The sequence below is a fragment of the Erinaceus europaeus genome, chromosome 2 (assembly GCF_950295315.1).
Source record: "Erinaceus europaeus chromosome 2, mEriEur2.1, whole genome shotgun sequence".
Taxonomy (NCBI): domain Eukaryota; kingdom Metazoa; phylum Chordata; class Mammalia; order Eulipotyphla; family Erinaceidae; genus Erinaceus; species Erinaceus europaeus.
The window spans coordinates 45,947,026-45,959,283 of record NC_080163.1 but is presented as its reverse complement, the minus strand read 5'-3'; the positions used below and the strand labels follow the sequence as shown (position 1 = coordinate 45,959,283).

The 12,258-nt window shown below is 43.5% G+C and overlaps 3 protein-coding genes across 6 annotated transcripts in view; all 3 read right to left on the bottom strand.

Annotated features, from left to right (window-relative positions):
* The window catches only part of LOC103108622 (protocadherin alpha-1-like), a 209,738-nt gene that overhangs the window by 65,863 nt on the left and 131,617 nt on the right, over nt 1-12,258 (bottom strand).
* Nucleotides 1-12,258, bottom strand: part of LOC103108553 (protocadherin alpha-C2) — a 219,943-nt gene that overhangs the window by 115,710 nt on the left and 91,975 nt on the right. The window lies entirely within an intron of this gene.
* Nucleotides 8,640-12,059, bottom strand: PCDHAC1 (protocadherin alpha subfamily C, 1). Its single transcript, XM_060179627.1, has one exon. It carries the CDS (start codon nt 12,017-12,019, stop codon nt 9,458-9,460), a length of 2,562 nt encoding a protein of 853 aa, XP_060035610.1. The 5' UTR covers nt 12,020-12,059; the 3' UTR covers nt 8,640-9,457.

Genomic DNA, 12,258 nt, shown 5'->3' with positions numbered 1-12,258 from the left:
GCTATCAGGGGCAGGAATGGGATACAGAGTTCTGGTGGTGGGAACTGTGTGAAGTTGTACCCTTCTTATCCTATCCTTTAGTCAATGTTTCTTTTTATAAATAAAAAATTAAGAGAGTCGGGCGGTAGTGCAGAGGGTTAAGTGCAAGTGACGCGCAAAGCGCAAGGACCGGTGAAAGGCTCCTGGTTCGAGCCCCCAGCTCCCCATTTACAGGGGAGTCGCTTCACAAGTGCTGAAGCAGGTCTACAGGTGTTTTTCTCTCCTCCTCTCTGTCTTCCCCTCCTCTTTCCATTTCTCTCTGTCCTATCCAACAATGACGACATCAATACAACTGCAACAATGAAATAAAACAAGGGCAACAAAAGGGAATAAATAAATAAAATTAAAAATTAAAAAAAAGAGGGAGTCGGCAGTAGCGCACGGAGTGTTAAGCGCACGGGCCAGCATAAGGATCCTGGTTCAAGCCTCCGGCTCCCCACCTGGAGGGGAGTCGCTTCACAAGCAGTGAAGCAGGTCTGCAGGTGTCTATCTTTCTCTCCCCCCACCCCCGTCTTCTCCTCCTCTCTCCATTTCTCTCTTTCCTATACAACATCAATAACAACAACAATAATAAGTACAACAATAAAACAACAAGGGCAACAAAAAGGAATAAATAAATTTTTAAAAAATATATGAATGGGGAGTCGGGCGGTGGCGCAGTGGGTTAAGTGCATGCAAAGAGCAAGGACCAGCTTAAGGATCCCGGTTTGAGCCCCCGGCTCCCCACCTGCAGGGGAGTCACTTCACAGGTGCTGAAGCAGGTCTGCAGGTGTCTGTCTTTCTCTAGCCCTCTCTGTCTTCCCCTCCTCTCTCCATTTCTCTCTGTCCTATCCAACAACAATGACATCAATAACCACAACAATGTTAAACAACAAGGGCAACAAATGGGAAAATAAATATATATATAATAAAAATTAAAAACTAGCATTTAAAAAAAGATATGAATGAAACCACTCAAACTAAAAAAAACTTTAAAAAAGGAAAAGTACATGCTGTGACTTTATCAGTCATATATGTTAAAAGAAAAGGTAACTGTCAGGATTTTTTCTCTGTTACTAGCTACATATTGTTCCCTTTAAATAGCTAATTTCCTTCTAACTTCCAGGGGAAGTTTGAAGGTTGTCAAGTCACTTTTATTTTTTTTCTAGTCTATTCAAAATGTGTTATCTCAAACATTTCCTGACCACCAAACTTCATAAACATACTAGTATTTCCATCTCTATTTGTTATACAAAAATAAACTTTTTAAATTACAGAATATATTATTATTATATTACTATATGTCCAAATTATAAGTTTCATGTAGAATATGTACAGGAAGTAATGAAATAAGTCATGAATTTTCTTGATAAGGAGAGATATTATACACTAAGTGTTTTGATACCTAGGAAATTTTTATTGAACTTTCATTGGTTTACAAGACTACAGAGTTTCAAGGATATAGTTCTACACCTCTACATGTGTATAAGACACCAAACCTAATACCTGAAACATTAGCTTTAAATGCACCAATTAACTACATTTTAATTTATAGTCACTGCAAAATTCCACACTGTAAAATTGTATGCCCATATTAAGTACTTCATCAGCTACAGGATCTGAATTTATATTTAACCCAGAATATAGTATGGGTTGTTCATACTAACTCAGGGTCAGAAAAATGTTATGTTGTTATATTGTTATGTTGTACTACTTCAAAAAGAAGAGAATAGCCATTAAAGTGTGTATTTAAATATGACTTTAAACGGATAAGTATACATATACTTGTAAAGTAGAAAAGCATGTTATAGTTTTCCCTCTATGTTGAACAGTATTATCATCCAATCCATTTATTCACATATTTATGTAATTCATGCAATCATATTTTACTTACTGATTCCACTTTATTATGTCAGAATATGCAGTTTGCAAAATTATAATGGACATAATTTTTTTTTTTGCAATTGGCATTATTCAAAGGAGAATAACCTACTTCTCCTCCCTTATTATCTGGGAAAATAAAATGAGGATTCTTCCACCATCATCCCTAATAATGTCTGTATATCCCCTTTCCTTGCATCTTTGATTTCTCTGAAAATTCACTGGGGCTGGGCAGTGGCACACCTGGTTGAGTGCTCATATTACCAAAGGCAAGAAATGAAGTTCAAGCCCCCAGCCCCCACCCACAGGGAGGAAGCTTGATGAGTGATCAAGTTGTGTGAAGGTGTCTCTCTGTCTCTCTTCCTCTGTTTCTGCCCCTCCCCTCTCAATTTCTCTCTGTCCTGTTAAAAATAAATTAAATAAATAAATAAATAAAGGCTGCTGGAGGCAGTAGAGTCATGGTATAGGCACCAAGCCTCAGTGATAACAATAAATGACAATAAAATTAAAATAAAGTTTTTATAAAGTAAAGTAACTCAATAAAAAAACTGCTCTCACTACATTCAAAAGTTCTGAACTGCCAAAAGTCATTAAAGATACACTAACTTCTAATGTATTAAAATTAGATCCATATTTAACAAAAGTGCACCTTTGAACATACAAATGGCTCTGATAAGACAATTACTCATCTTTTCTCTTTGTAAAATATATTAATAAAACACAAAGTAGGGGCCGTGTGGTGGTGTACCTGGTTGAGCGCATATGTTGCAATACGCAAGGACCCAGGTTTGAGCCCCTGGTTCCCAACCTGTATGGGGAAAGCTTTGTGAGTGGTGAAGCAGGGCTGCAGGTGTCTCTGTCTCTCGCCTTCTCTATCACCCCCTTACCTCTTGATTTCTGGCTGTCTCTATCCAATAAATTAATAAAGATTTTTTTAAAATAAGAAAAAACACAAAGTAGGGCCAGGGGAAACAGCATAGCAGTTTATGTAACAGACTTTAATGTCTGAGGCTCTGAAGTCCCATGTTCAATCCCTAGCACCATTAGAAGTCAGCACTAAGCTGTGATCTGGTAAAAATAAATTAATTTTTAAAAAAGAAGACGAAAAGCTCCCACAAAATAAGGAGTGATCAAGTCCTATTTCCAATAGCATTATCATTCTACTAGTACAAATAGGTATTCTGATATATGTTTAAAATTACTTGTACTAGGGGCCAGCATGTGGCTCACCATGTACAAGGACCCACATTCAAGCCTTTAGTCACCAACTGCAGGGGGGACTTTTTTAAAATTATCTTTATTTATTTGATAGAAACAGCCAGAAATCGAGAGGAGTGGGGAGGGAGAAAGGGAGAGAGACAGAGACACTTGCAGCCCTGCTTCACCACATGTGAATCTTTCCCTCTGCAGGTGGGGACTGGGGGCTTGAACCCTGGTCCTTGCACATTGTGATATATGTGCTCAGCCAGGTGCTCCCCCAGGGGAACTCCTCATGAATAGCAGAGAAGTGCTATGGGTGTATCTCCTTCTCTCTCCCTTCTCCTTCTATTCCTCTCCCTTTCTCTCTCTCTCTCTTCCTCTCCCCGCTACACACACACACACACACACACACACACAACTTCTATCTAAAGAAAAGAAAAATGGCCAGTGGTGAAGTCATACTGGCACTGCGCCCCAGCAATAATTCTAGTGGAAAAAAATTACTTGCATTTATAAATATTACATGAAATTATTAGTTATATTTCAGTGTTTAATCCTCAAAAAGACTACTTTAAAAAAAATAACAATCTGGGGGCTGGGCGGTAGGTCAGCAGGTTAAGCACACTTGGTGCAAAGCACAAGGACCAACCTAAGGATTGAGTACTCAGCTCCCCACCTGCAGGGGGGATCATTTCGCAAGTGGTGAAGCAGGTCTGCAGATGTCTTTCTCTCCCCCTCTGTCTCCCCTCCTCTCTTGATTTCTCTCTGTCCTATCCAGCAGCAACAACAGCTATAACAACAATAACAACCACAACAAGAGCAACTAAATGGGAAAAACAGCCTCCAGGAGCAGTGGTTCATAGTGCTAGCACTGAGCCCCAGTGATAACCTTGTAGGCAAAAATAAATAAATAAATAAATAAATAAATAAATAAATAAACAAATAATAATCCAGGGGGCCAGATGGTGGCATGTGGGTTAAGCGCAGGGACAGGTGGTAGGATCCCAGTTGGTGCCCCTGAGGGGGTGGGTGAGTTGCTTTGCAATCAGTGAAGCAGGTCTGCAAGTGTCTATCTTTCCCTCTCCTTCTCTGTCTTACCCAGCTCTCTCAATTTTTCCCTGTCCTATCCAACAACAAAAACAACAATAACAGTAACAATGGGGAAAAAAAGATGTCTGCCAGAAACAGAGGATTCATGGTGAAATAACCCTGGAGGCAATAAATAAATATCTAGAAATCAAGTCCTTTTACTACAGTAATAAAAACAATCATGTATCTAGGAACAAATATAACAAAGGAGATGAAGGACTTGTACACTGAAATTATGATCACTATATAAGAAAACAGAAAGAGATAACAGGAGGTCCCAGGTGGTGGAGCACCCAGTTGAGTATACATGTTATCATGTGCAAGGACCTTGGCTCAAGACCCCAGTCTCCACCTTCAGGGAGGAAGTTTAACAAGCAGTGAGATATGCCTGCAGGTGTCTCTCTGTGTCTCTCTGTCTCTCCGTCTCCCTGTCTAACTCCCCCCAACTCTCTCAGTTTCACTCAGTCCTAGCAAATAAAAGGGGGGGGAGGTCAATGGGAGCAATAGATTTGGCACGAAGGCACCAAGCCATAGTGATAACCCTGATGGCAAAATCAACAAACAACAAAAAAGGAAACAACAAAGAAATGAAACTACATGCTGTGCTTGTGGACTGGAAGAACTAGTGTCATCAAAACAACCATCCTATCCAGAGCCATATAACCATTTTCTTCAAGGGAATAGAACAAAAGCTACATACAGACATTTATCTGTAAAGAAAATATTGAGGATGGCCAAAGCAATCTTGAGAAAATAGAACAAGACTGGAGGCCTAAAATTATGCTATAGGGCTAGTATAATCAAAACTGCCTGGTTCTGAAACAAACAAAAAAAATAGGCACACAAACCAGTGGAACAGAAATGAAAGTGCAGAAATAAGACCCCAACCCTAAGGACAACTAATTTTTGACAGGAAAGTCCAAAACACTAAATAGAGAAAGTCTATTCAATAAATGGTGTTAAGAAAATTGAGTTGCATCATGTAGAAGAATGAAAAAGGTTTGCCACATATCACCATACATAAAAGTCAACTCCAAATGGATTTTAAAAATGGATATTAAGCCAGAAACCATCAAATATACAAAAGGAGACAGTGACATACACTTCACAATTTATGCTCTGGAAATGTCTTCAAAGTTCGGGGTCCCGGAGTCGGGCGGTAGCACAGAGGGTTAAGTGCATATGGTGCAAAGCGCAAGGACCGGAGTAAGAATCCTGGTTCCAGCCCCGGCTCCCCACCTGCAGGCGAGTCGCTTCACAGGCGGTGAAGCAGATCTGCAGGTGTCTATCTTTCTCTCCCCCTCTGTCTTCCCCTCCTCTCTCCATTTCTCTTTGACAGCAACAACAACAATAATAATAACAATAATGATAAAACAACAAGGGCAACAAAAGGGGAAAAAATGGTCTCTAGGAGCAGTGGATTCATGGTGCAGGCACCGAACCTTGGCAATAACCCTGGAGGTAAAAAAAAAAAAAAAAAAAAGATAGGGGTCCAACAACAAGGAAACTAAGAAAAAACAAATAAAAATAATAGGACTACATTAACCTGAAAGGCTTCTGCACATCAAAGGAAATGATCACTAAAGCACAAAAACACTCTATAGAATGGGAGACCTATATATGCTATACATCAGATAAAGGACTAATGATCAAAATATGTAAAGACCTCACTAAGCTTAACAACAAATGAAATAAAATAAAATAAAACAAAATAAAATAAAAGCAACCCTATTGAAAAATGGGAAGACGTGGACATAATCTTCAAAGAAGAGATTCAGAGGGCTATTAAACATGAAAACTTGCTCAGTTACTGATCATCAGAGATGATGCAAGATTTATATATATATATTTTATTTATTTGCCTCCAGGGTTATTGCCGGCGCTCGGTGCCTACACCATGAATCCACTGCTCCTGGAGGCCATTTTTCCCCTTTTGTTGCCCTTGTTGTTCTCCTTCATTGTTGTGGTTACTATTATTGTTGCCACTGTTGGATAGGACACAGAGAAATAGAGAGAAGGGGGGAGACAGAGAGTCGCTTGTGAAGCAACTCCCCTGCAGGTGGGGAGCCAGGGGCTTGAACCGGGTTCCTTACTCCGGTCCTTGCGCTTTGCACCACGTGCGCTTAACCTGCTGTGCTACCTCCGGACTCCCTGGAGGCTATTTTTTTCCCTTTTGTTGCCCTTCTTGTTTATCATCATTACTGTTATTACTGTTTTTATTGCTGCTGCTGTTGTTGGATAGGACAGCAAGAAACTGAGAGTAGGGAAAGACAGAGAGGAGAAGAAAAAGACAGACACCTGCAGACCACCTGTGAAACGACCGCCCTGCAGATGGGGAGGCAGGGTCCCCAACCAGGATCCTTACACAGGTCCTTGTGCTTCACATCATGTGTGCTTAATCCATTGCGTCAATGCCCAGCCCCCTATTTATTTATTTGCCACCAGGGTTATTGCTGAGGCTCACTGTATCAACCACTCCTGGAGGCCATTCTGTCTTCTAATTTTTTAAAAAAATTATTATTAGATAGGACAGAGAGGTTTTTTGTTGTTGTTGTTGTTTTTCCCCCACCAGGGTTATCACTAGGAATTCCACCACTCCCAGCAGACATTTTTTTCCTTTCTTTCTTTTTATTTTTTTAGATAGGACAGAGAGAAATTGAGAGAGAGTGGGGAGATAGAGAGAAGGAGATAGAAATAGACATCTGCAGACCTGCTTCACCACTGGTAAAGCAGATTCCCTGCAGGTGGGAGCGGGGGCTCAAACCCAGGTCCTTGTGTTTGGTAATATGTGGACTAAACCCAGCTCACCACCACCTGGCCCCCACAAGTACAGATATTTTAAATAGAATGTAAATTGGTACAACTCCTGTATAAAAGTCTGAAGATTTCTCAAAACACTGGAAGTAAACCTTAACTTACAACCCAGCACTTTTTCTACTGGGATTTATCCAAAGGAAACAAAAACACCCATCCAAAGAGATCTATGTACATCTATGTTCAAAGGAGCATAATTTGTACTAGCCCAAACTTGGAAACAACCCAACTATAGATAAGTGATTTAGAAAGTTGTGGTATACATACAAAGAAGAATACTACTCAGATGTTAAAAATGATGAAATGCCTTTGCCTCATCTTGGATGGAACCTGAAGGAATTAATATATTAAGTAAGATAAGCCAAAACTCAAAGGACAAATGCTGGGTAATCTCACTTATAGGTGAAACTTGAGAAACAAGAACAGAAAAAGAAAGCACATAGTGAAACTTATACTGCACCAAAGCATGAGACTCTAGGGAAGGAAGGGAAGGAAGGTGGAAAGAGTGTTGGGGTCCTGATGTATGATGCTGGGAAAAGACCTAAGTACGGGGTGAGAGCATCTTGCAGAAACCTACATTTTTTTTTTACAGAAACTGTACCCATATGTCTACAACTATGCTGTAAACCATTAACCCCAAAATAACATGTTTAAAAAAATCAAAAATGTATACTGGGGGTTGGGTGGTCGTTCAACCAGTATAGTGTACATAAACATGTACATAAACATATTTGAGGACTCAGAATCAATCCCACAGTCCCCAACTGCAGGAGGCAACTTCACAAGCAGTGGAGTAGTGTTGTAGGTGTCTCTCCTTTCTATCTTTTTCTCTGTGTGTTCCTCATCCTCTATTTAAAAAAAAAAAGGGAGGAAGGGAGAAAGGGAGGAAGGGAGGAAGGGAGGGAAGAAGGAAGGAGGGAAAAGAAAGGAGGGGAAGGGAAGGGAACGGAAAGGAAGGGAAAGAAAGGGAAAGGAAGGGAAAGGAAGGGAAAGGAAGGGAAAGGAAGGAAGAAGAGGAAAAAATGGCCACCAGGAATAGTGGAACTATGCAGTCACCAAGCCCCAGTAATAACTCTCATGGGAATAAATAAATACCCTACAGGGTAGGGTAGATAGCATAATAGTTATGCAAAGAGAAAAATCATGTCTGAAGCTCCAAGATCTTAGGTTCAGTCCCCCATACCACTATAAGCCAGAGCTGAGTGGTCCTCTGGTAAAAAAAAAAAAATACTGGGGGTCAGGCGGCAGTGCAGCAGGTTAAGCACACGTGGCACAAAGCGCAAGGACCAGCGTACAGATCCCAGTACGAACCCCCGGCTCCCCACCTGCAGGGGAGTCGCTTCACAGGTGGTGAAGCAGGTCTGCAGGTGTCTGTCTTTCTCTTCCCCTCTTTGTCTTCCCCTCCTCTCTCCATTTCTTTCTGTTCTATCCAACAATGAATGACATCAACAATAATAATAACCACAACAAGGCTACAACAACAAGGGCAACAAAAGGGGGAAAAATGGCCTCCAGGGGCAATAGATTCATGGTGCAGGCACCGAGCCCAGCAATAACCCTGGAGGCAAAAAAAAATACCTTAGAGAATACAATGTATTTTATTAAATGGTTTATTCATAATCACATTAAATGCCATTTCTACCATAAACTTTTCCCTCTCTCCTCCCTATCCAGATATTCTCATTCTCTCACTCTCTGTCCAGTCTTTATAAACACCTATTGCAGCTTATTTTTACATATTAAAATATATTAACATTAAAAGCCATGTAGTGGATTGAATAAATGGCTCATCTTCCATAATATGAAGCTTATACTATGCAAAATTCATTTTTACTTGACTTTTGCTATCAGAATGCTTTACATATATCTTAAAATATTTTTGAGGGGGCTAGGCAGTGGCACACTGGGTTAAGCACACATTGTGTGAAGCATAGGACTGGCATAAGGATCCTGGTTCAAGTCCCCACTTGCAGACCCCTTTACAAGCAGTTAAGTAGGTCTGCAGGTGTCTATCTTTCTCTCCTCTCTGACTTCCTCTCTTCTCTCAATTCCTCTCTGTCCTATCCAACAACAATACAATAACAACAACAACAACAAAATGGGGGGGGGGGAAATGGCCACCAGGAGCAGTGAGTGCATAGTGCAAGCACCGAGCCCCAGCTATAACCTTGGACATTATGTATGTTGAGTGAAAGGGTATTTGCCTTAAGTAATACCTTCAAGAAATACCATAAGTGAATTAATTTAGTACCTTCACCAGAAACTTTGACATTTATATTTCTAGTTTAAATGTTAGATCCTTATGCTATATTTATTGTTCTTTGGTAGGTTTGAGTTTTTTAGCCTTGTTTCTTAAAAATAAACTCTAAGTTCCTGCACTCATGGGCTATTTTTTTTATATATTGCAAACACCCAGAATTTTTAGCTGCTAAGTGGGAGTGTTTACTTCAGTGGATTAATATTGCCAATGGCTCAATAAGAAACATTTAAGAACACAGCAAGCAACCATCTCCGGGTCAAGGGAATAGAATTGGCTTACCATGGCAATGGCATTTGTGTGATCCCCTTTCCTATTCCAAATACGAATACAGGATATTGGCAAATTCAGTCCTACCCCAGTAGCCAGGTTTCTCAGGTCAGCACTACTGTACTCCCCATGCAACAGCAAACTGTTATTATCAGACCCAAGTCCTAGAGAGGCTCGATACAAATAGGTCTCAGAAAGTCTCTCAATGGTAGTAACATCTATTGTGGCTGCTGTCATGCAAGGATTTGAAGTCATCTTCCGTCTATACCTCAGCTCCTTTGGAGAGTGACAGCAGTCCCGAGAGCAACAAGCTGTGCTCTGGCTCAACTTGATACACGCAAAGAAAAGCAAACACCCCAGAAATAAAAGGGAAACACAGGCCAAAGCAATAACTAGATACAGGTTTTGGTTGGAAAAGTGCCCTCCTGTTTCCCAGGCATCTTCAAAAGTTGGACGGATCTGAGAGGCAGAGTTGCTCAACAGCACACTTAGTGTGACAGAAGAGGAAAGTGAAGGGTCTCCATGGTCCCGGACCATGACCACCACCCTCTGTTTAACTGGATCAGTGGAAAGAACTAACCGAGCAGTGCGGAGCTCTCCCAGAGTGGCTGAAATTCTAAAAAGACTAGAGTCTGAAGCCTGAAAGATGTGGTAGGAAAGCCAAGCACTGGAGCCACTGTCTGCATCCTCTGCTACCACTTTTGTGACCAAATGCCCAGCTCTGGCTGAGCGGGGCACAACTTCCACTGGGACAGAGCCATTTCGAGGCAGGGGAAACAAGATGGCTGGAGCATTGTCATTCCTGTCTATTACAAACAAGTTCACGGTCACTGCTGCACTTCTGGGAGGAATACCACCATCCCGGGCTTCTACTTGGAAGCAAACCCCCCTGAGCTGCTCAAAGTCAAAGGATGTCTTGGCAGTGATAGCCCCACTGGCTGAGTTGACCTCCACCAAGCTAGAGGCTGCTTGTCCTTCAGAGGTAACATTCAGCAACTCATAGAAAACCAGGCCATTCTTCCCCAAGTCCAGGTCCTGGGCAAACACTTGGCCTAGAGAGGCTCCAGGGCCATTATTTTCAGCCACAAAAAGGTCCTGTTGAGGCTGGAAAAAACCGGGTGTGTTGTCATTCACATCAGCAATGGACACAGTTAGTGTCCTGAGGGTGCTGAGATGGGGCGAGCCACCATCTGAGGCGGTGATCAGCACCTGGTATTCACTGACCTGCTCTCGGTCGAGAGGCCCATCAGTCAGCAAGCTGTAGTAATTGTCAAAGGAAGCTTTCAGCTTAAAAGGGCCTCCGCTGGACAGGCTACAGGTAACCTGACCATTAGGACCGAGGTCCTCATCCCTTACACCAAGGAAAGCAATCACTGTGCCAGGGGCAGCATCCTCAGAAACCAGAGTGGACAGAGTCATGAGGTTCACCTCGGGGGCATGATCATTTACATCAGCCACTTCTACCAGCAGTTTGGCGGTACTAGCTAGACCAAAGGCACCTTCGTCCCTGGCCTCGATGTAAGCCTCCAACAGTGTTTCCGGTGGACCCAGTGGCTCAGCCAATCGCACCTCTCCACTTCTAGGGTGAATGTGAAAGTAGTGTCTCAGTTTTGCTAGCGTGCTATTGCTTAAGGAGTACTGGACTTCCCCATTGGAGCCTTCATCCAGGTCGGATGCCTGAACTCGGAATAACACAGTCCCGTTGGGTGCAGTTTCTGGCACCCTGGTGCGGTATACTGATCGTTCAAATACAGGCGCGTTGTCATTGGTGTCCACCACGGTGACAGTGACTTGTGCGTCTCCGGAGCGAGCAGGCCTCCCGCCGTCGTGAGCGGTGAGCACTAGGCGGTGGGTGGCGCGTTCCTCACGATCCAGCACTTTCTCCAAAATCAACTCAGGGTATTCGCTGCCATCCACACGAGATCCCATGTCCAGGCGGAAGTGCTGGCTTGGGCTCAGGTTATAGCTCAGCACCGCGTTGCTACCCTGGTCAGCATCTTGGGCGTTGGGGAGCGTAAAGCGAGCTCCAGGCATCAGGAACTCCGGAATAAGCAGCTGCAAGTCACTGACTGGGAAGTGAGGCGCATTGTCATTGGTGTCCTGGACGTGAACGCGCACCTTGTGCAGCTCCAGCGGGTCCTCAAGCACCAGCTCATAGGTCAGGACGCAGGCAGCTTTGACATCGCACAGCAGATCACGGTCCGCTGGCTCTCGGACCACCAGGCTACCGCTGGCCAGATCCACCCCAAAGTGGGGGTCTCCCTGGCTGGAAAGGAAGCGAAAGTTCCGCAAGGACAGAGCGGCCGCAGACAGCCTCAAGTCCGCGGCAATGTTTCCCACAGTTACGCCCCGCTCGGTTTCCTCCAGCACTGAGTATTCGAGCTGTCCGGTAACAGGACCGCAGGAGACCCACAAAAATAGAACCGCCACCCCCCAGCCCACCATTCTCCCTGTCGCCGTCCTAGTTCCTCCAGCGGCGACCCGGACCATGCTCCGGACGCCCGGAAAGCACCAGCCGCGGTCAAGAGCCGCTGCCGACTGGACGTGCGCAGCCTGCTGCCTCCTGCCTCCTGCCTCCTGGCTGCTAGAACTGCTGGGCGCCGGCCGGCTGGGAGCCAACTTCAGAGACTAGGGGCTCGGCACCCGTCTGGGGAAGCGGAGCCGACCCGCTGCGGAGGAGCGCAGCGCCGCCTAGGGGCGTAGACACTAGGGCAGTGGCGGGCAAGGAA

What these genes read in the sequence shown, in the direction of transcription:
- PCDHAC1 (XM_060179627.1), bottom strand. Translation starts at nt 12,019, where the DNA reads ATGGTCCGGGTCGCCGCTGGAGGAACTAGGACGGCGACAGGGAGAATG.